The 24,921-nt window shown below is 35.3% G+C and overlaps 1 protein-coding gene across 4 annotated transcripts in view; it reads right to left on the bottom strand.

Moving 5' to 3' along the window:
* The window catches only part of LOC105837332 (ras-specific guanine nucleotide-releasing factor 2), a 70,887-nt gene that overhangs the window by 43,625 nt on the left and 2,341 nt on the right, over window positions 1–24,921 (bottom strand). For all 4 annotated transcript variants that reach the window (XM_012682011.3, XM_036294142.1, XM_028191675.2 and 1 more), the window contains exons 2-4: window positions 23,541–23,776; window positions 20,020–20,150; window positions 14,965–15,081 (exon numbers count right to left, since the gene is read on the bottom strand). In XM_012682011.3, coding sequence (XP_012537465.2) covers window positions 14,965–15,081; window positions 20,020–20,150; window positions 23,541–23,568 — 276 coding nt within the window. In that variant the 5' untranslated portion in view covers window positions 23,569–23,776. The remainder of the gene's footprint in view (window positions 1–14,964; window positions 15,082–20,019; window positions 20,151–23,540; window positions 23,777–24,921) is intronic.

Below are 24,921 nucleotides of genomic sequence, written 5' to 3'. Positions count from 1 at the left end.
GCATTGTACAACCCCCCCGACCCTGCCGCCGACCACTTCGAACGATGCACTTCCACCGTTACACGCGATGCATTTCCGCGACGGATAGAAATTAGTGTCCCCCGGGAAAAGCCGGATGTAGCCTGTGATCCGGCTGTTGATATGACGATGGAAAGACGTGAGAGTAAAACGTAGCGTGAGCGAAGCATTTATTGCCGCTCCGGGGCAATCTAAGGGGGATAATCTCAATCATTGCAATGAAATTATTATTACGGAAACAATAAAATAATTTAAAGAAATTAAATACGTAATGTATTATTGAATTGACAAAAATTCTAACAATTAGACAGATGTGTGTTTTGCATAAAAGTTAAGTGATTGTATAAACAAAATTAAGTAAATGTTAAGAAAGATTAAAATTATTGTATTATTGAAATTAAAATGCACATAAAATCGTTAGTCGCAAGAAACAAGCTATTAATAAAATATTAAAAATGGATCTGACGGATAAATTAACGACATGCCGGGACGTGTTAATCGCACACACGTTGCGGAGCGCCATTATGCTAAATGTCACAAGAAAATGCGCGTAAATTGAATTTCAAGAGTTTCAGGTAGACCTCGCAAAAACGTAATTAAGGGAGGGAGGGGGAGGGATAAAGAGAAGGGAAACGGGGAGAGGAGAGAAGATAAGAGATAAGCGGCGCGGAAGCTTCTCGGCGTTCCCACGAGGAGCTTATTTTTAGCTAGAAACAGAATCGATTCATCCCTTCTGATACTATGCCGGTTGCCGCGGTACCAGCAACGTCGAGCCCAAAGCCGCGCGGCGGCCGAAGGGGAAGCAGAACGAGAGTGAAAATAAGGCCGTGGGGTGTCACGAGCAATGGCGGTTGGAACTCACCTGCATATCTACGTGTCACAGAAAGGAAGAGAGAAAGAGAGAGAAAAAGAGAGAGAAAGAGAGGGAGAGGGAGGGAGGCATAAAAGAGGAAAAAGCAGGCATATATATCATGTTCTCGTGCTCGAACGTCTATATATGTTATGTATAACTCAGCAACAGGCGGGATCAGACCACACCACTCTCGAATGCAGTTCTCTCTCTCTCTCTCTCTCTCTCTCTCTCTCTCTCTCTCTCTCTCTCTCTCTCTCTCTCCTCTCTCTCTCTCTCTCTCCTCTCCTCTCTCTCTCTCTCTTTCTCTTTCCCTCTCTCTCGTCTTCGTGTTCTCCTGACCCTCTTTCATCAGCCTACCTACCCTAGCACCTTTTGCCCAGTAACCCTGTTCCGCGCGTGTGCATGCAGCATCCGTGTAGTCATAGCATCAGCAGTCAGACCAATGCAAAATTCAGTACTTCTCGGATCCAGGACGCTCTGTCCTCTGAACGAGGAGAATACGTGATTTCCCTAGCGTCTTATTTTCTTTCCTATCTTGATCATTGCCTTTATTTACTCCACTTTGACCGCAATACCCATGTCAAAAATTAAAGTAAGGACCCCATCAATTGCTACGGTTTCATTAAATTCCCAAGGACTTCTTATTTCGATAATTATTATGAACTTATAAATACTTGCGTTAATCTTTCACTCGCAAATGAGTATTCAAAAAAATTACGCTTTACACAGCGTCCCACGAGAAATAATGCTGATACCTTCAACTCCTGGATTTTAAAGAGTTAATTTTAAATTACAATTTGTAAATTAAAACAATAATATTGTATATAAATATTAAACTAAATTTTATACAGTTGGAAAATTAATGTTATTTAATATCGCATGTGTCTTAACGGTTTATTTAAATTTTAATACTAAATTAAAAGATATAAATATATTGGATAGTAAAACAAATATTATGTAAGGATTAACACAAAAATGTAATACTTTAACATAATTAAAAATAAATTGTAGAAACATATTTTTCAATAAAATTAGTTGTACTATGTCGATACGTACATTTTATTTGTTTATTTGAGAATTTACATTTCAAAACTATAATTTTTAGGTTATTTGTTATCCATAAATTATATTACTTCAAGAAATGTTGACTATCAATTTAACACAAAATATTACAATAATATACTCATACTATATTGAATAACATTCAGTTTAAAAATTCAACATAAAAAATTTAACAAGTTATAAGTACAAAATGTTTTCTAATAATGGTGTTAACTTTTTGTAGAACCTTAAAATGCAAAATGGTCAGAAATGGGCAAACTATTTCCATGTTTGGATTTAGATGATAATTTATGTATGAGAGTTTTCGAGGTCACTGAATACAAATTTGATGTTAGAATTTCAAATTTTAAAACAACGGATTCAATATAGCGTAAAATTTATTGCAATTCATTATATTCAAAATTACATGCAAAATTTGCTATATTTGTTATATTAATTTTCTTTCGCGGATTTTTATATATCATGATTTTTAAATTCACAGAAACAATAAATTCAACTTAAAATAGTAAATTTGTTAATAATATTTTACATATAACAAAAAGTTTTGCATTGTTTGTAATAAAATATTATGTTTAATTGTTTATCATATCTTTTGTGTAACACAGAAAAAGAACATATTTATATAATGTCATAAAATTTAATTTTTAAAGTTATTTTATTTAAAAAAATATTTAATATCTACGGGCCACAAATTATATAAAGCCAATTTTTTAAAAAAGTAACTTAAAAATTAAAATTGTTTTACCTTTAATTAGTTAATAAAGATTTTTATAATTATTTTTATAATTAAATTTTTATAACCTTAAAATACATTATGTGGAAAAAGTTTAAATAAAGAAAATTTAAATTTAAAATGGATATGTAATTATATCTTTATTTAAAGAATTTATTGCACTTGTTTTATTGTAATACAGAATAACTAAGATCAAATTCAAAATGAAGCTTTTCACATAAATTATCTTAAACATATACAAAAAAAGTATTTACATTTAAAAAATCGAGATTATTATCAGACATTATTTTTTAAAGTTTTTAATTTAATAACAAGCAAAGTAAACAAACTAAAAAAATGTTTTATTAAAAATATAATATTCACCCAACTTTCATATGTGTATATAAAATTTATTCAAAGTACAAATATTTACATATTTCCCATTTCAATTTAATTTAAAGTAACTAACACATCCTTAACTAGAAGTTACTGTTTAAATATAAACAGTAAAATTCCGAAGCTATATTCAGTTTATATTAGTTTGAAATACATTCGGCAGGTGCATGCGGAATTAATTTAAAGGCTGATCGAACACAAATATAATCGATCGATCGAATGAAGTACTTGATGGCATCGTTATGTATCGGATAACCGGTGCGTACCACTCCGATGCCCACTGCCCATTAATCTTCGTAGTTGGCGATGGATTCATTCAAGAGTGCCGTGAAGCGCTATTGATAAGCTCCGATATACATCGGCACGGATTGTCAATACTTAGCAAGCTTAATGTCGCAGCCCGACGATCACGCGCGAATGTTGAGCGAATAGAATTTTCGAAAATTAATTAGGGCATTCTGCGAAAATTAATTTGCGCGCTGCGTCGTCGTCGTCGTATAAACGACTTAATCGCACTTGCGAATTTAAAATGCATAAAAAGTAACAACTTACATTACCGATCTCTTTAATCGGAAAAAAAACGATAAAGGGATAAAAGCTTAAATGACCGATCAAAAACATTCGAACAGAAAGTTCCAATTAGAAAATATCCGATCGGAACTTTCTAATCGAATACTTTTAATCGGTCATGTTAACCTTTATCAGTTTTTCCCGATTAAAGAGATCGATAATATATCCGTTTGTTACTTTTTGAACGGATCACTTTTCTCAGTGTGGTAAAACTTCTCCGTACATCCGCAGTAAAAGTCTTATGCACAGTTTGATAAACAATTCCGAATAATGCCCCGACAATTACGGCTAATGAAGTGGCGCGGTGGATTTTACGTTTCTGTAGAGTAAAGAGTGTGCTATTCAGCGGAACGTTATGCCGGACAATAAAACGAGGCGCGCACGCGGTCGTATAATATACGATCTCTCTCCCGTAAACACGCCAATGTTCGGACGTGGCCAGAGAAATATTTATACGTGTCAAACGCGCGTTTGACGTTTCGGTAGTGCGCGACGAAAAAAAACTCTCGCAATGAAAAGCATTCGAGTCACGCTTGACCTCCCACAGCGTCGGTTTCCCCGTGGATCGGCCGCCTGAATTTAACTCTCCCGCGATATATTCGCGGGAATGGATTTAATTTCCCGGCGAAAGCTCTCGGGGGACGCTCAGGGGGCGGTGTTACGGGGCGGCAGTTATCGGCGCGGTTAGAGCGGCGCGAATCGACGATAAGAACCGCGAGATGGGAACCGCGGAGGGAAAATGGGGCGAGATGGGACGCCGCAATACCTCGCAATGCAGCGCGCATTGCGAGACGTGCATAACGTGCGGTGGGGCGTGCGGTGCGGCAGCCCTTTCGAGGCGCCCTATCCCGCAGAGCAACCCCAGTTCGATTGTCATCGCGCGTCGCGTGCATTCCCACACACAGCCGTGTCGACATGACATGGCAGCCGTCGGATTAGGGCGTCGCGAATGCATCGAACGCATCGCATTTACGCCACTTTGCCGTTGCGATATCACGATTGCTGTCGCAATGCCTGTAGCGTTTCGGTTTCCCATGAGAGAGAGAGAGAGAGAGAGAGAGAGAGAGAGAGAGAGAGAGAGAGAGAGAGAGAGAGAGAGAGAAGGAGCGACCGCGGTTGTTACGGGGCTTCTCTCCTGGAGAATCAATTAACGGGCAAATTTGCCGCGGCCTGCCACAGCTACGATTGCCGCGCGCGCCGTGGCGATCATGCGTAAATTGCACCGCGCAATTTTGGCATTTCAACGAAATTTTAACTCAAGGGAATACCGACCCGTAAACTCACGCCAGAAAATCGATCTCTCTCTCTCTCTCTCTCTCTCTATTTTTAAGTGCGGTATCGAAGTATTTTGTCTTTTAGAGGTCTCATTAAAAATTTTTGTGACAAATTTTACTGGAAAATTCCTTGTAAAAACGGAAAATAAAAATGGAAAAGAGAATCTATCGATAAAACGAAAATAGAAACATTGTAAAACCGTTTACAAATTAAATTTTATCTTTTTTTCATGCCTAGCTTCTTTGGCAATAAGAAATACGATATTTTAATACTACATACACTTTTCTTAAGTTTTAAATGCTATTAAACTGCATAAATCCCGAATTTACTGACACATTCTAACCAATCACATTTTTATTCGAAGAAAGAGAACCCAGATATGTAACGTTAGTTAATTGCTAAGGGATTAGAAGCCGGGGGTAATCGCGATGGCGTCATTCCTGCAGTTCCAAAGATTAGAAATTCAATTTTGCAGGAAATATAGCGAAGCAGAATTTTTTTTCAAATCTAATTAACCCACATCCCTGGCGCAGTTGGTGTCGAAGCGCTCTCCGTCGACGAGGATCTCTTGTATTTTTTAACGGTGCGGACAGAAAGGTTCGTTCCAGAGGAACGAACACCGATCGTCCTGTTGAATCTATTTTTGAAGTTCTCCGTCCCGTAGGGTCGCAAGAAACGACCCCTCGAGGCAGTCTTCCGCGTAAAATTGCAATTCCGCGGGGGTTTTCTGATATCTTGCCCTCCACTTTCTCATATTTTCTCGGCGACGTGTATCTGAAAATCATTCGCGGCGCGCGAGCGCACACACGTGGCCGACAACAAATTTCACTCATTTTTCACATCTATTCACCGTCTCTTTCCGGTTATTCAATCGTTTCTTCTGGATTATTTGACTTTCTTTCCGAGTTCCGATCGTAGCTCGTTCTATTATCCCCGGTATTTGCAGTTGCGGAGGAGTCGATTGTGTATTTTTACAGATTTTCAACATTTCTAGCACTCGACGAGGCTGAGAAAAACCCCATGACAGGTATAAGCTTTTATATAGTTCGCCACACATCACATTACGTACAGTAAAATAGCATTTCGCAAAGTCCGAGTTAAATCTTCCGCATCTTTATGACGATATCGATTATCCTTCGACCCACGTTTATCATCGGCTCTGTTATTAATATTAACGTGTCGTTGTTAATTACATTACGACGTTAATTAGCGAACTTTGGCCGTTGCGCATTATGGTAGAGAAATAATTAATTATATAGTTCGCGGAATTAAAACAGGGCAATAATAGAAGTGACGCAAAGTAAAGTAATCGGAATTCACCGATCGCCGATTGAAATTGCAACTCTACCACAACGCATAAACTGAAACTCTTTCAAAAAACCATGTACGAATACATTGAACGTTTGAATAAACGCGCGCGCGAGATAGAGAAAGAGAGAGAGAGAAAGAGAGAGAGAGAGAGAGAGAGAGAGAGAGAGAGAGCGCATCGACTCTTTCAAGAAATTAATCCCTCTCACCACCGTCAATCGTCAAAGAAACTTTGTACCAGGAGATTCTGTATCAAAGAGCACAAAACGATTTTGGATTTTGTAACAAACTGTGAAATCTACGAGCTTTTAGTGGATTCTATCTAGGGTCAAGTGGAGTAACTGATATCTTTGATTTTTGTTATGTGCAAGTAAAAAAATTTAAGAAAAAATTTCCAACATACCATTTTTCCACTTGGCATATTTAACAGCATTGGAAGAAGAAAGCATTCATTATATTACTCGATCAAGTCTAAGTTTATTTGTTTTCCTTATTCTCAAATTTTCAGAGTGTTGATCAAATTCTTCGATATTTTAATAAGCTTTGAACGTATACGTATTAACTATTGAGCAAAAAATTTTAAAATAACATGTTGAAACGTTTAGAATGTTGACTTTATGCATATTTTTTGAATGATTTTTACGTTGCTTTTATGTTTTAAAATAATATTGTACAAACGTTTCAAAAAGATTATTTGACACATGATTTTTTTTCGAAATATTGTCAAAGCTTTATTTATATTAATGTTGTATATGTTAAATACGACATATTTTTATGTGTGAGAACGTTACATGTTATTGAATATTGTAATAACATGATAGTATCTTTATGTTTGGATGTAATAATAAATAATAACAGGTAAACATGGCGATAACATAAAGTTATTTAATTTTGCAAATAACCAAAAATATATCAGTCACTACACTTGACCCTACTTAGAATTCTTTAAAAACACGTAAATTTTAGTTTGTTGCAGAGTCCGGAATCGTATTGTACTTTTTAATATTATAATATTTTGTTGTGATGAGTCGCGAGAAACCGATTAATTAGAAGAACCAGTAGTCCACATATAGAAGGAGCAAGTTACTGTGATATTCTCTGACATCTATTATCTGTACACGCTCCGAGAACGCGTAAGCGGATAAGCGTCAGAACATACATCGCCGATAATAATCGTGCAGCTTGCACATGATTACGAAAGCAGATTGCAGCTATCAAAGATATGTCAGATGCGCGGGCGTTCTCGGCAGATCTTTTTCATGAAAACATCATCGTCATATTTGACATTATCAAAAACGTAATTTAAATTTCTTGCCTTTCATATTATTTATTATTTTAATAATTTTCTATTTACAAAAAAAAAACAATATCTATTTTACTAAGGTATTTTCAATTTTCATCTTTTCGTCACACGTCGCACGTGCAAAACGGATGGCTATGAAAAGAGATATATATAGACGGTGTTGTCTCTTGTTAGTGGAATTACTGACGAGATATTTCTAGATCGTATAATATTAACGAGAGACACGCGACGCGCGCGAAAGGAAGAAAGAGAGAGAAGACAGAGAGAGAGAGAGAGAGAGAGAGAGAAGCAGCAAGAGACTGTGACTTGAAAATAACAAAATAGCGGCTGGTGGTATTTGCGCGTCAATTAGAGATCAAATGTAACGCCGGATATTTCTGTATCCTCAGAGGAGCGTGTAAAAGCTCGGCGGTGCAGAGCGCCCGATTAAGAAACGTCAGATTTAACCCTCGCACCTGACATTATACATAGGGTCGCCATCCTTGACCTCCCGGCGAGCATGAGCGAGTAAAGGAGCAAATCTCAGCTATCTCGCACATCTCTGATGTAGTGGAAATATAATTTATTAAGAGACGTTCTCTTTGGCCGTTCCTCGTATTTCCCAGAATGCAACTGGATATTATTTCGTGGTTGTACTTTTAAATGAAAAAGCGGAGTTTGTGAAACAAAACGATAGCGGTTGGCATTCCGACGCGCTCTAATACGAGCAATCGAATAATTAATCAAGACAACAATTTACCTCCCTCCGTATATTGTGTCGCGCTAACTTATTACAATGGCTCTCCCGATTAGAAGTTAATCGGGAGATCCATTAATAACGGAAGCAAGATGGTTTTACGGTTCGATAATAAACAACCTAGTCATTTTACAAGAGAAAAATATCTTGTACGTGCAACAAATGACAATGTTCGATAATGCAGGGAATCCAAAAGGGCTGCCTCCGGCAGGGACATAGAATATTCCACGTGCTCTCTTAGAAAGAAAGATCCACATTTGTCCGCGTACTAAGGTCGCGGTAGTTGGATTAAAAAAGGTAAGTAAATTCCGCGTAGTAAATTCCGCGTAGCTTTAACAAACATAATATTATATAATAGATAATTTCTGAATTATTCTAACATGTTTTCTTAAGTTCTTTTTTCGCTTAAATCTTTAAAATAATATAATCACCCTTGACAAGATTGTTCAGAAATGTTAAATATATCAAGTTGTATGAGATAGACTGTATTTCGGTATGACCAAACAAAATTTCTCATTGTCAAGATTGAACTATAGATATGTTTTATAATTAAATTTAAAAGACATATTCTAATAAGAATTTTATTAGTAATTTTTAGTTGGACTTATAAAATCTAATTTAATTCACTAGATGTTACTTTGACTAAAAAGTTATACTGTCTAATTAAATGTACATTTTGTAACATTTTTGTGAATTTTTTTTCTATTTAATTAAGAGAAAAAATTATTTTCTGGTCTCTCTCTCTCTCTCTCTCTCTCTCTCTCTCTCTCTCTCTCTCTCTCTCTCTTTATTTGATTTCCAATTTAAGCAACCAGACCTTTTTCCAGTGAATTAATGACTGAAACAATTAAAATTAATAATTGGCTTTTTTTACATCAGACAATTATCAGGGACAAAGGCCCATATTTTCAACTAACTTTTATCGACAAATGCTTTCAAATGAACAGTTACGTTATATACTCTCTAAATCAGAATCTGTGTATTATTCGCTAAAAAGCAATGAGTAATTTGATTTTAGTGTTATATTAAATTCATTAATCAATGATATATGCACCGTTTTTTAATAATAATACACTGATCCCGGTCAGAGTACCGCCTCATAATTACTGAAAAACAGTATGTAGTCAGTGATCACAATTATAAGTGTATTACAAATCAGTCAAATTTTACTAATTTGGAAAAAATCAGTAGAACATAACAATAAGTACAGAATAGTCTTATTTTGGCCTTTGTAGCTATAATATGACTACTCGTAATAACTTAGTTATCGGACAATTAATTCTAGTGATTACTTATGCAAACATTTGTTTAGTAACCCAAATTGACGTACCAAGATAAAATAACCGATATTTGTTATAAGGCATTCTTACTTTTAAGCATTTCCTTTGTAAGATACATTTTAGTATTTAATTACACATAATTTATCATTCTTTTTATGTATTATCAACTGATATATAAACACTTGATTGTTTTTTGTTATTTAACATAGTATTTGGCTGTATATACACATTTCGAGTTATACAAACTTGAATAATAGCATAAGATTTTGCTAATATAAGCACAATCTTTTTTTCGAAGTTTTTATATCAAATAGTAGTCATTCGAGTTTATTGTAGTTTTAATCGCTAATCTATAATTTACATTACATGTATTATAGGTTTGTACACTATATACTGTAGAGATCATGTATACGTACGTATATTTATATATATATTCTGCAATACTTTTTTTTTAATTTTATAATATATAATTTTATATCAAAACACCGTGTTTTTTAAACAAAACCAATTTTTTAACTCTATTTTTGTGAAGGTGGGCTACATACTACTTTTACTTCTTTTTGACCTCTTATGAAATCGTCACATTATTTAACATACTATAAATATTTCATATAATTTTACAAAATATTTTAATAAATATTTAATAAGTAATATTAATTATAATATATATTAATATCTATAATAATATTAATTGTAATTGTATTTCATAATTTTGAGTCCACAATTGATTGAACAATATATTAACGTAATACATCGAATGTGATCGTCAAGAGTATTCAATTTAAAATATTAATAAAGTTATTACACAAAATGTAAATGAGGGAACCGTATTACTTTCTTCTCTACATTTGGCAAATTGTCATCTATTTCTCGGAAATTTATAAGAGGAAAAAATTAAAGCACTTTTTTTCATACGAATTGAGGCAAGAAGCTGCGGTAATGTATTCTTCATATCACAACGCGTCGAAATTGCAGCCGCATTTATACGGCCGTTTATTTCATTAGCCAACTTAGCTTTACATTTTCCACGCAACTCAACGCGGTACCTCAAACAGTTACGTTACCTCGAGAATAGCACATCGAAAGTGAGAAGCTTGCTTCAACACGAGAGCGCGTTGCCAGGGATAATTCGAAATACGGTCGTTAAACGATCCTTGTAACGTTAATCCAGGGAATTTGCATAATCATTTGTCACCATGATCGACAAACGGAAATATTATGCGACCGGCGGCTGTGCGCGGAACGATTGGTAATTCCGGGTAAATATGCGGTTAATAGGCCGTTCGAACGAAAATGCAATATTCCTGCAATGCGATTCCCGCATTCGCCCCTGCGATTCACGGCATTCGCGGCGATATTTGAAATGCGTATTTTTTTACGGTCCCTTTATTCACCGGGCGCTTATTTATTCGAATCCCTAAACCCCTGTTGTCGCGATCGCGCAAAATCCAATATTTTGCGGAAAAATATTTTTCCGCGCTAACATAAAAAAAATTTATGCTATATATATTATACTATATTAGATACTATATAAAAATATATACATATTGCGTGTATAGTCTTTTAATTCGTGCAGTTTACACGTGTCGGTAGACAGTTACTCGCAGGCTAAAATTCATATCCGAGCAGTATATCGAAATAATATTTTTCACGTATGTGACGTTATATGGAAAAAAAAAGTATTATCGTAGCCGGTGGCTTTAATTGTTGGCGATTGCTTGTTTCGAATTGACAACTATCCATACCGCTAAATTGGAGCATATGTGTGTGTGTGTGTGTATGTGTGTATGTGTGTTGATACCTCGGTGGCGAGGCGCTTCAATAAGTGAACATCCCACGTGAAAGTCATCCAATTGTACCCGGGTTATAATTGTACTCTTGTACAGCAAATGTACTCGCTTTGTCTGGCGGCTTCTATATCTTTCATAAATACACGCACGCCGTGCATTCCCTCTAGAAGATAAATGAAGCGCGCCCCTAAGACACACGGTGGAAGCCTCCCTTCGGCCGAGGCAGCACGAGGCTCTCGTGAAGAAGAAAACGCGTTATATCGGAAGTATCGGATAATCTCACCTTATACCCGCGATACGCCGCGCCGCGGTCACTTTACTCGCAAGCGGCTCGTCCTTAATTAATTTACATCTGCCGAGAGTATGAACACGTTTTCCGCTGCGCCAGCTGCAAAAAAAGGAGGATGAGGCAAAGGGAGAAGGGCGATTCTGAGGGGAAAGGGACGCAGAGAACAGGACCCACTGGCGTTCCCTCGCGTAACTGTGTGTCTCGGAAACTCGTGAAGCTACCGATAGACAATGACTTTTAGAACGGGATAAGTGTATTTAAACGCTCAAGATAAACGTCGTCGTAGTCGTTATTCGCGTGAACATGATTTTGCTCTTTCTCTCGCCGCAAACCAACCAATTTCGACTGTACGAACCGCACACAGTACTGACAAATATTTCTACTTTAATTAACTGCGTTAACTCCAGAAAATTGAATTAAGCAACTGAAAGCTAAATTTTAATTGAAGGTATTTCGATGAAAGGGGCACGGCGATCAAGTGTGTTTAATTTTCATTTAAATATTGAGAAATTCTCAAATGTTACATTAATATCTTTTATTGATTTATTATCAGTTACATAATAAAACGCTAACTATATACTTGACCTTATAATTTCGACTGCGTTCTAAATATTTTTAGAAATGGGAAATATTGATTTATTAATAAGAGCTTATATATTATTAAGAATACTTTTCTCTTTTTAAGCTTCGAATCGAATGGGTTTTGAATCAAACTGGAAAGCAAACCAAGTATAAATTCTGCCAAGCACAGCCGGTGGTACGTTGGATGTGCCTCACAGCCTCTGCCCGGTGTTAATTGCGGTGCTAAACTAACGAAGTCAGGGCTGTTAAAGCGGCGGTTGAAGTTACGCATTATTTTTCGCAGCAGGCGCGTGTACGGATCGATTTATCGGCCGCGCGCAACGAAAGTGGAAATAAGGAAAAAAAATAACAGTTTCCTCCTTGTCTAGGTGACCAAAAGAAAATAACTGGACGGCCGGTGTATCTTTAGAAAAAGCGGGAAAGCCGGCCAACATCACGTGACCTTTGCAGAAATCGATACGCTCTCTCTATCCCTATCATCTCACGCGACCACATGTCGTTGATGAACCTTTTAATTGCTCGGTGCATTTCGAGTTCAACGGGGAGGGATACGCGTGGAGTGCGCGTGCACGAAAGTCAAAATGATCTATCTGATGTTTAACGTGACAATTTAGAATTTGTAATGGCAAAAGTCAGAAATGACAGATTAAAAACGTTCCGCTGCTACATAAATCAAAGAAGTTGTTCCGTCTGTTCAGCGTTAAATGCAACTGCCCGATTTTCATTATCGCGCTCAATACCGAACGAGTTCAGCGTGGAATAAAAGAGGTTCGATGTCAAAGGAATCGGGATTTAGTGTTAATGGTTGCACGACGTTCGTATAACAGAAAAATAATCCCAGCCCCGGGTAACGGTATTGTGAGAGATTTATTTCATAAATCGTAGTTTGTTTCGAAAATGTCGCCGAATTGTGCGTGGTGCGCAAAAGTTACGGATTTTCGGAATATAACGCTATACAACGCTAATTGAATATCTTGGGAAGCGAAACATCGGCCGCTGTCTATATATATTGGGTTAAAAGCGACGTATGTATGTTTTTAAATTAAGGCACGTGCGTACAACGACACATTAGCCTTTGACATTAAATACATTAAATACATTAACATACAGTAAACGGTTTTGAATTATCCGTTGCGCGTTTAAACGCACCATCAGAAACAAATGGTAATGGAAAATTGCATTACTTTGTTTCCTATCAATTCTCATGGCAACACAGAACGAAAGAAAGGAAAAAGTTAATTAATATCGTAAAACAATTTTTTCTGTAATGTAAGCTGTATGTTGGAACAATTTTTGTTCTTGTATTTTATAAAAAACGTGTGCTAAGATAAATATTTTGACTATATCAACAAGATGTGTATGACAACATTTAAATGAGACACGACAGAATTTCTAGTTATCACGATTAGATTTGATATTTTTAGCAGCCAGAACGTTCAACTCAACTATAAGATTAATATTTCTAGTTGGGTCTGTGAAACTTTTATTACATTTATTACATGTGACTTTCATTAAAAATTTATGCTGATCTAATTAAATATAAGTTCAGCAGAGAAAGATCGCCAGTACCGACATACTACTTTGTTTTTAAATTATAGTTTTTAAACAATAAATAAATATAAACTAAAAAATATCAGATAAGAAAGCAGTTTTTATAACATTATTTTACGTTTTGCACTAATTAAGTTTCATGAATATAAATAAGCGTCTAGTAAAATAAGCTCTAAAATCAACATAACAAACAGTAATGGTACATTTTTCATTTCTTTTTCTTTCATGAGTTATCTGTAAAAATACTTATAAGTTATATAAGGACAGGTATATAAAAATTTTGAAAAGTTTTCCATTTTAATGTAAAACGTTTTTTGTTATGACTTATATAAATACCTTAGACTGTTTCGCAAGACGCAACATGTAGCACAACAATATATAGATGAAGAAGATATTATTAACTTGATAAATTTTATAATGTTGTGCTTTAATTTTATTCTACATAATTTTGCTATATTTTATTTTGTTTTATCGTTTTATCCAGATTGATTTATGCTGTACTTCGATTTTATGTTTGTAACTGCATTTCAGAAGAAACATAAAAAGAATATAAATAAAATGATTTTAGAACATAAAAACATGTAAAATAATCGGATATTATTAATAATATATTCACTATTGTTTAAACTTTGCAATTCCTAAACAATCGTACAAATTTGTTTCTAATTTATATAGAAAAAACTTTTAAATATAAATTATAAACTTTTGCTTCTTTAATTATCTTTAATTATTAAGCAAAACATGTTTTTATCAGTATTAATACAGTGCAATGTTTCTCTTAGAAATAAAGAATGTCAATTTAGAATATTTATGTCGATATTGGTGACTTTTCTCTATTATTCTCAAGAATTCTAATACATTTAACGAGAAGAAATTAATTAGAATTATATGATAATTTTATTAAAAAATGTCAAAGAATGTACCCTTTCTTTAATAGACATGTTAGTTGAATTTAGATGTCCAATTTGTGCAACCAGATTTTTTTTCAATGCAACATTGTATTTTTAGAAGAAGCTTGAATACAGCGCGGTACACTTTATAGACTTCAGCAACTTCGACACAACTCGGCAGTCTCATATGCAATTCCTATCGGCGCATCCATATTAAAGTGGAACAAAAATGTATGTGCTACATTAAAGCAGAGATGGAAGTAAAACGTGCTCGCTAAAATTCTTTGTCCGCGTGCAGGTGTGCCCTTTGCACAAAAGCTCATGCTTGCCAAGGCAATACATTGCGTACCTGTTTATCCGGCTCTTTGCCTTTGGCGGTGATGAGTCGATCGCAATAACAGCCTTCCAGCAGAACGACGCCGCTGGGTCGTGAGCAAGTCTCGTTCTCGTAATAGAATAGCAGATTCTGTAACAGACGTCATAGCGGCTTATGATAAAGCTCGTTTTCCTTTCACGATGGGAAGGAAACGTGAGAAAACAAGCACCTGTAATTTTTTCGTATGCGCTCAGATACAGAAAACAATGATGTCATAATGTTTAATTCTTTGCATATCTGAATATATAGAGCTACGTCATTTAAGGGGATATTCTCTCTTTTAGGTTTTAAAAATTCAATTATTTTCTAAACATTTTTTGAACATAGTTTAAACTTTTAAATAAAAATTAGATTTAAAATATTACAGAAATTTATATTAATGTATAAACTGCTTGCAAAAATTTTAACGCATTTTTCTCGAAACAATATATTTTTCAAAATTATTACGATAACTCATCTAATTTTAATATTAACATTGTGACTCGAAGATATTTATAACATTTTCTTTTTTTGTTTAAATTAAATACAATCAAATGAAAGTTCCAATTTTTAATTTTTCAAGAAAAAAACTTTTTGGAAAAAGCATTAATCAAATTTTTTTAAACTTTGCTGTTTATGTATATTAATTTTATACAAAAATCAAATTTTTAACTTGATTTTGACGAATATTATATTTATAAAGTATATATTAAAAAATTTTTTAATTTTTGCTTCTGATTATTTTTGCATCTAAAATCATAATAATAATAAGACGGTATTACATTGTAATATGCCCATACACATTTAAAATTAATTATTAAAATATATTGTTAATATTTTAAAATTTTATAAATAACATTCAACAAATATTATAAAATAAACATACCAAGTTTTAATTTTATAGTTTTTTATCTAAAAAGAGGGCCTAAAAGTGGATATAGAAATGATACTGAAATGAGAATATCCCCTTAAGTTTTACAATAAAATAAACATTTAAATAAAACAATCTGCGTACCTAAAAATTAAATTCTAGTCAAGCCAACTTAAGTCAATTTAAGGCACAATATTATAGTGACTTAGAGTGACTTAGGTTTCCATTAAGTCTCCAACTTAGCATAATATTTCTTGTGCCGGCAGGAATGTCTGACCATATCCAGACCGTTACTACTGAAGAACCGCCTCGCTCGGCATAAAGCATTACACAAAGCCATCCTCATAGTAAGAGCAAAGTATTCGGGTAGAATACAGTAATTAAAGCTTGACTTTCTTACAATTGTATGCATGTAACATTTACTTTTGCATATTTCAATTATATTACATAACGCGATATGCGTTAAATATGTAACGTTAAACCTGCGATACGCTTTTATCTTCCATTACCGAAATAATAACTTGTAATACGGAAAAAAATGTTTTGTTTCAGCTTTGCGCGCACTAAAATATTACACATTTCCGCTGCTTTATTAGAAAATAAATGCTATACAAAATAATATCGTCTGATTTACGTGAAATCAAATTACAGGGCGCACGTGCGTTGTCGGTACAAGATTTGCGGGATGAATATTGCAATTGTACGTGCACTCATTTCATAAAGCCAGTTACGTTCCGGATAATCCGTCGGATAAAATTTGCGTTGCTGATACACGATACAAAACACGAGCCTGCAGGAATGATTTCGCTTTTATGTCGCGGTCTGACATTATCGACAAGCATCTGGAAATGTTGTAATCGGCGGTTTAAATAGTACTGACAAACAAACGAAATTTTAATCATCCGTAATATGTATTCCGTCTAATTGCACCGCGCACGGATTACAGGTCAACTCATGTTGGCAAATGTGTAGAGATGGTTGATCGTAAATAACAAAACAAGACGCTGCTACGTTTGTCGATACAACAGAGAAAATAGTATGGCCCTTATAAGTATATAATGGCCATTCGTAATATCTTTATTATTAAGTAACAAATTTTAACTAATAATTATTTGTTATAAGCCTTATAACAAATAATTATAATATAAGGCATTTTACCACTACTAAACATTTTGAAAATTTTTCAAAATATACATTTTAGCATTTAATTATACATACTTGCTTGTTCTTTTTTTTAGCGTATTCTTTTGATTTTAAATAAATATATAATTTTGTAGCACAAAACGCTATATTTTTTTTACAAAATTAATTTTTAAATGTATTTTTTGAATCTATTATTGACAATACATTAATAAATGTAATCATTAAATTTTCTACTTAAAATATTAATTATTAACAAAGTTATTATAATAAATAAAATTCTCATTTGATTTGCATTAATAATAATAATCTAGAATAGTAATAGGTCAGTACACGAGTTAGTTACTTTCTTTAATTAAATTCTAGTTATATAAATAATATCAATAATTACAAAATATTTTAGCTTAATTAAATTCTCTTTGGCCGTTATATAACAATTTACAGTAAAATGTATGTTTTTGTAATAATTGTATTAATAAAACTAAATAAATGCTAAAATTTTTCATTTGATTTCATCGGTGTTAGTAATATTACCTTTGTTAAATTGAAACGTTCCATAATTATTGATAATTATTTATATAGGTAGAAACTAATTAAAAAAAATAACACCCAACTCGTGTATTGGTCGTGTTATCTTTCTACATTATTAAAGTTATCGCATAATATGCAAATGTGGAGGACCATATTACCGCCCTCTTCTATTCGCGACAATGACGCCCGCGTTTTGTGATAAAATTTAATAAACTTGTGAAAATTGTGCGAACTTACTTCTCGAAATGAGAAAAGGAAACTGCAGGGAAGAAGGATACACTGGAGCATACAAATCTCAAATGTATTTAACTTCTGACTCACGGAAATTGCATGTAATTTGCCGAACGCCACAGGAAAGATACATAGAAAGAGAGAGAGAGAGAGAGAGAGAGAGAGAGAGAGAGAAAATCTTGTTCCTTTTACTAGTTTCGAACTCTCGCAATGCCCGGAAGAATGTAACCACTGTCGCGTGAAATGATAAGACACCGAAGTATCCGATCTTTGTAGGTTTAAGTTTATTAAGAGCGCGCGCGGAGTTACCTCTGTTATCCAATTGAAACGTCCTGTCGAGACATTCGATTATCGCGCGTATCGCGCCGTAGTTTCGATCCGCGCGAGACAAGTAGCACGTGGCCATGATATCTTCGTTTACTTCGACGAACTTACCTCTTACAAACAACGAGATATTCCACTTTATTTATTACCTTATCCTGAGAACTTGCTCAAACAGATACGGGGCTCTTATCGCCCCGTATTTGTCTGATCCTATAAAAACGAGAAGGAAAAAAAGCAACGATACTTCCTGTATTTACTCGATCTTACTTATTGCTTTTCAGTACACACAAGCTATCCCGAGCCCGGGCAGGTGAAGTGGTATACGCGACGGCGGCAAATCCCGTGGTACTTCGCGTAGATTGTTTTTCTTTAAAACTAAAATTAGTTAAACGGTCGGGCGGCAAACTTGTGTTGAAAAAGTTGAAGCTCGTTGGCGATGCGATAACACGATTTTTAATAGAATAATTAGAAGTTTCGTGTCCGCGCCGTAATTGAGCGGCTTCATGATCGCGAAAACATATAACGAGAAGATTTACCGCCGGCTTAAGGGATCGCGCGATATTAGAAGACGAAAGAGGGAAGAGAAGGAGGCGAATTCTCGATGGTGGCTGCTGCTCCTGAGCGAATAGAGGTGTTTGTCGCGAACTATATCGAAAGCCTTTTCCTCCCCTAATTGTATCAGTCAGTTCGGGCCGGCCCGAAACTCCGTGAGAGTTAATGAGGCCTCATTTCCGACGAAGTTTGTTAGGCCACGAGCAGACAACATCCCCGCGAGCAAAGAAGTTTCCGACGAATCGGGGAGGGAGAGGCTTTGTGCGCGCGGCACAAGTTTGCGTAAACTCAGATATTGTCGTTATTTTAATTCCAACGGCTATTAATATAGTTGAAAATCCCACGGTAAAGTTTCCGACGTCGTTTTTAAATAAAAACGACGCTGACTGCGGACGGCTACGATGATAATTTCGCGATAACTTCCCGCAGCCGTGGCAAAACTTCTTCTTGCGGAGAGCTCTAGCGATTAATCTCGGAGAATTACGAACTATACGTCGTGATGAAGTAAGTGCTAGTCGCGAAGTTCGATTTTCTAGGCCCGAGGAGAAAGAATTACGTACACTACGGCTCAAAAGTATTCGCCCACTTTATCTTAATTAAGTGATGAGAATTTTAATGAAGAATGAATTTCAGTCTCCCTTTATCTTTCTTAATCTTCTAGATATTGGGCATAATAATCTTGATGGCACAAATTTCACATTATAATATACACAATCAGATTGTCTCGAAATTCACGAATTAAATGTGGCAGGAAAAATCTCAAAAAATTAAATCAAATATTTATTTGCAAATTTTTATCTCAGCAGTAGTTTTTGAAATGTGATTGCTTATAAAAAGGTAGTCAATCGGAGATTATGTTTAGGTCATCACCTGTGATGTGACGAGAAGTATCACTAATTATAACATGCGCCACTCACGAACGTAAAATTGATTAAACATAGTTTGTAATTGATTTTAAATTATTACATCTCAAAAATTACTGCTTAAGAAATTAAAAACTTTTAATAATTTAATAATTATACTACTTAATTATACTTAATTATAAATAATTTTACTTAATTTTTTAAGAACTTTTCCTTGCTGTAATAATTTAATTCGCAAGTTTCGGAACACTTTGTATAAGAAGAATGTAGTCGAATTTAATCGGAAGTTTAATCATATAAAAGATGTGTACCAAAATCGAGATAGGCAAACACTTTTGAGCAGCAGTATAGTCTGGGATAATGGAAATGGGAGTAGGAGGCAGGTTTGTGTTTAAATTCAGATTCTGGTTCTGATTCAAGCACGAGAGCCTCAAATTGGATCACATAAATCGGATGACACTATCTCGCTAACAAATAACGTGTGCACCATGTACGACGAGGTACAGGTGACGATTCATCAACAAACAATTCACTGACCTGATAGAGAACGAACCATCGTTGTTGCCACTTGGTGGAATCAGCTGTCCGCTTGTACAAATATCCTGACAGCGAATGATCGTAATGTGCTTTCTCTGAGAGCATGACCAGCTGGGAGTCATTTACCCTCACTGTAACACATTATAGACACGTAGTTTTTATAAACAGTCACAAAACAAGGCATATCTATTCAAATTTTAACCCCCAAAGAAAACAGAAAATTCAAAAAGATGATTAAATTGTCATTCAAAATAACATCGAATAAAAATATGGATATTTTCTTGACTTTAATCAATTTTTTTCCTATAATTATTGTTAAAATAAATTTTGTTGATTAGCATCACATTCTAAATACACATGAAAGACTTACAGTAAAAAATATACTTAGGAAAAGTAATTTATAGAATTTTTAATTGGTCATCTATATTTATAAGATAAGTTTCATAACGGTAAGCATATGGTCAATACGTAGTCAAGAAACATATGCACTACATTTTCTAAAAATTAAAGAACACAATAAAAAGAGAATATAAAGTTTTTTTAAAGTCATCTAAAGTCGAAATTTTAATCAGAATTAAAAATGACTTAAATTTGACCAGTATAACGTAAAATTGACATCATTTTGACTCATCTTTTCTCTTTGGGAAGAATGCGATACGTGCAATGTGTCGTCGCGTGAATTTTTCTACATTTGTACAATTAAAAAGAGATGAATTAAATACGTTTTTCTCGTGGTTTTTAAACTACTGAATTCAATTTCGATCTTCAACAATTTTTAATTTGTCAAAAAATATTAAAATCATACGAAACTATTAAATATTTTAATTGTCGCTTCGGGAACCAAGATCGGTCCATTTTATCCATTCCGCAGATAACAATTTGTTTGAAAAAAGAAGAAAAATCTATTTGAAAATTTTTATAAAAATTTAATCTCGGACGCTTCAGCTAGAATAAAACAATGCACATTGCGGTAAAAATAATTAAATTAAAATTATTTTAATTTTAATGTAAGTTAAAATTATCTCTGTTAATCCTTCACTCTTTGTAATAAGTTTGCGTTTGCGAGCGCATCTATGAGTTTCATATTTTATACACCGCGACCACTCCGAAAATATGTATTAACTACGCGAATACACAGGTTCACTTGTGAATTTGGAAATCAATGTGACATGCACAAACGCAAAATTACATCCGAATTGCAAAGTCACATACGATGTACATATATATATACGTACGTTTCGCATGACACAACAATGCGCACGCATCACAATCGCGCATCGAATTATCTCGTTATGCAACCGTTTCGACAATAACGCTCAAAGCAACCGGTGAATCTTGTTTGCCGCGTCGCAACAACGTAAATATTAATAATTAATCCACCGATGCATCGGCGACAAACAACAGCGGCAGTTGTCCCGCTGTTTACTCGTACATATGAGTCAACACCCAACGAGCTACAAAGTCCCCGTGATTAAAAAAAAACCCCACGTTATTCAGTGAAATTCCACGAGAGCAAACGTTTGCGTGACCAAAAAAAAAAAAAAAAAAAAAACTCGCCCGAACAGGAGTTTAACCGGACACTTGAGCGGTCGATTGCGAGTGGGTCGTCCATGTCCGCACGCGCGTGCTACCAGAGAGAGAGAGAGAGAGAGAGAGAGAGAGAGAACAGGAGAGAGCTACTTTCGAATAGATTTCAATCTCCAATGACGACACGACTCCCAGTTCCCGGTCCGTGCGAGTGTAACTTCGGTTTAACTGTGCGGCATCGCGGGTGCAAGCTCAATCGGCCGACGCCGAGCGTGACGCGAATATCGCGAGCGGCGTTTTACGGCGCGCAGTTTGTACGCGATCGTGTGTTTAACTTTGAGCGCAAAGATACGTGACATTTAGGAAACTTAGGAAACTCTCCCCGTTCCCGCGAAATCGAACCCGAAGTTTTGTCCCCGAGGCAGAAGGGCTCGATATAATCCTGCCTCGTGCATGCATGAGTTCCGCCGCTGTATGAAAAGCGAGGGGGTGCGGGGAAGAAGAACAACGAGAGGAGAGTGCGAATATCGAGAGGAGGAGGAGGGAGAGAGAGAGAGAGAGAGACTATGATTATTATTTGTATTTATATCCTCGCGTGGTTATATGGTAAATCTAATCCCGATATGGCGCGGAAAATTTCCCAGTAAACAATGGATTTATTGTATGTAAAGCGGGGCGCACTATCGTAAATTTTCGACGAGAGAGGGCAAACTTTCCAACGCAAATATTGTAGTTCCAAGAACGGCACGAGCACGAAGACCTTTGATGTTCGCGCTTTTATATTTAATATATATACCCGCAATATAAAATACACCCTGTTTGTAACGTCAAAACGGAAGTACCGTCGGAAAATCTATACGTTAGCGCGATTTTATTCATAGTTTCGGTGCGCGCGGCGTGATTAAATGCACTTTGTGGTGATCGATTAAATAAATGATGATTAATGCCCGCTCGCGTCTCCCCGGAAACGGCTAAATAAATCCAAAAAATGCGGATTTACGAAGTGCGTTTATTTGTCATATTTCAATTTCATTAAATAGCAATGCGTATTTTAATATTAAACGTTATGCAGTATATTGATCACGGAATTGCAGAGTTTTATGAAAACACATAAATTCGTAATTAACGTTTCTTTCGTTTAATGTTTCTATTTTATTTAGTAGTAACGCGTTCGAAATGAATGTAATATGACAATCTAATTCAAAAAATCTGTAATCTTTCTGTAATATGCAAAATCCGATTTTGCCGGTAATCATGCATTCGTCATATGATTTTGTTGACCACTAATCACTCGCTGTTAAACTGACCCATTTGCAAGCTATAAATTTGCAAAATAAAATTATATTGTACGTAACACAATATTTTTTTTAATTTATATTACATTCAATTTCTAATATTTGAAAATTGTTTTAAAATATATTTTAAAATATGTTTTAAAATATTGTTTAAAATATGTTCCAGTTTACAATCGAAAAATTTGTTACGAAGTCCATAAAAAAAATATCTGGGTTATAACATCATACCAGGAAATACAAATATAAATAAATAATAAATGTAAAATTTTCGGCAAAAATCAAGCAAGTTCGGATGTTTTTTTAAGAGATTCCTTAAAATATTCTAAGTCTTCTAATTGTTGTATTTTTTGCTCAGAGAAAAATTACCAAATATACACAAAGAGAAGTATAAAAGAACGTTTTTAATCAAATACAAAAGGATGTTAAAGCAATTTGCAATAGATTTGATAAAATACTATTAAAAAATAATAAAATAAAAGTACGTTTTTGCATTAAAAAAAATTTGGTCATCATATCCGAGTTTATCCTTTTTACAATAAACGATTTGAAGATGAGAAGCTTTTTCATGAAAATAATTCAATCCTTTAATCGTTTGTAAGTACAAATAAAGGCACTTACGCCAAAAAAAAGTCACGCAAGCACTTTTAATCGCAAAGATGATAAAAGAAATATACAGTAAAAATATATGTAGTATCTCACCAGTTTTTTGCATCTTAGGACTGAGCATGATGCAGGTCGTGACCAGAAGGGTGCCTCCCCACAGTTGATCTTCACAGCGGTGATTGATTGTCCAAGTTACCTTGTTCGGGTTCTAGTAGTGTAGAAAACGACGCCTCGACGTTAAGCGCCGAGAATGCACCTCGATCAGTTCCGGGGACGTGATCGTCGGTTCGCGCAGATTCATCAGAAGCCGTGCCGTCGTTGCGTCTGCAAATCTGCAGGAGGAGAATTCACCCGATAAACGGTGCGTCCGATAAACGGTCCGATACGCAACGCGTATGAGGGGCGCGCGCGGGGATCTGCTATGTCATACAATAAAATAATTGTCAGTCTCAAAACCGCGGCGTGTTACCAGCGTGTCCGATGCCGCGGAGGTAAATATTGTTGACGGATACCAATATCTATTAATATGCTAATCGTTACGAAAGCACATTGACGTCCAATTCGGCTGTATCTCCCGCGAACGAGATATTTATCGTGTTCCATCACACAGAAACGCACTCGGGGATAACGTTAATTTGTATAAATCAGATGGATCATTAATTCGTGGTAGGTGAATATATTATTATCGATTTGTAACATTGTAACCGAAGTTATTCGGCATTCCTGAGCACAACCATCGAAATTAATCGTATCGGCCGCTCTGTGTGACTGAATGTATATAAATATGCGTCAAAGCGTAGCCATAATAATGACTAAATACAGAACCCTACGAAATGAAATTTGATTTTCAGGCCACACGGCGCCAATTAATTCGAAATCCCACCGTAGCCATCTTACAAACCGCTTCCGCGCTCTCGACTCGTTTATTACATTATATCGAGGCCGCATTTGTTTCGCGTGTCGTTCTTAGCTCAATAAAGACGAGCCCGGCGCGAACCGCCGTTATGAGCAGGAAATTGAACCGACGGCGCACGCAGGGACCGCGGAAATAAGATCTTAAGCTACTTACGATTAAAATCGATATTCCCGAGTATCTAATAGCTTCAACGGCGACGCGATTCCAACCTTTACGATTACTTCCGATTCCGATCGACTGCGAGTGAAAATTTGACGCTTTTTCATATTATGCGTTATTGATCCTTATCCCGAGATACTGCTAAGGCACATAAATCTCCCCAAGTTCGGTATTTTAAAAGAAAGGTATTGTAATCTCGAGCCAAAGATATTATTTCTGTGTGTTCCAATGACAAGTCTTGTATGTAAGAAGAGAGGATATGAAACTAAGAGTATTACAAAACTGTTTTCTCGGAAAATTGTAGAGCGCAACAAAATCTTTTCCGGGTTTGCCTTTCATGAGATACCGCTACCGGAGAACGGCAATAAGGAAGAGATAAGCTTTTCGCTCTTTTTCAAATAA

Source organism: Monomorium pharaonis, chromosome 11 (assembly GCF_013373865.1).
Source record: "Monomorium pharaonis isolate MP-MQ-018 chromosome 11, ASM1337386v2, whole genome shotgun sequence".
NCBI lineage: Eukaryota > Metazoa > Arthropoda > Insecta > Hymenoptera > Formicidae > Monomorium > Monomorium pharaonis.
Note: the sequence above shows the minus strand (reverse complement) of the source record. Positions and strands in the feature narration are given on the sequence as shown.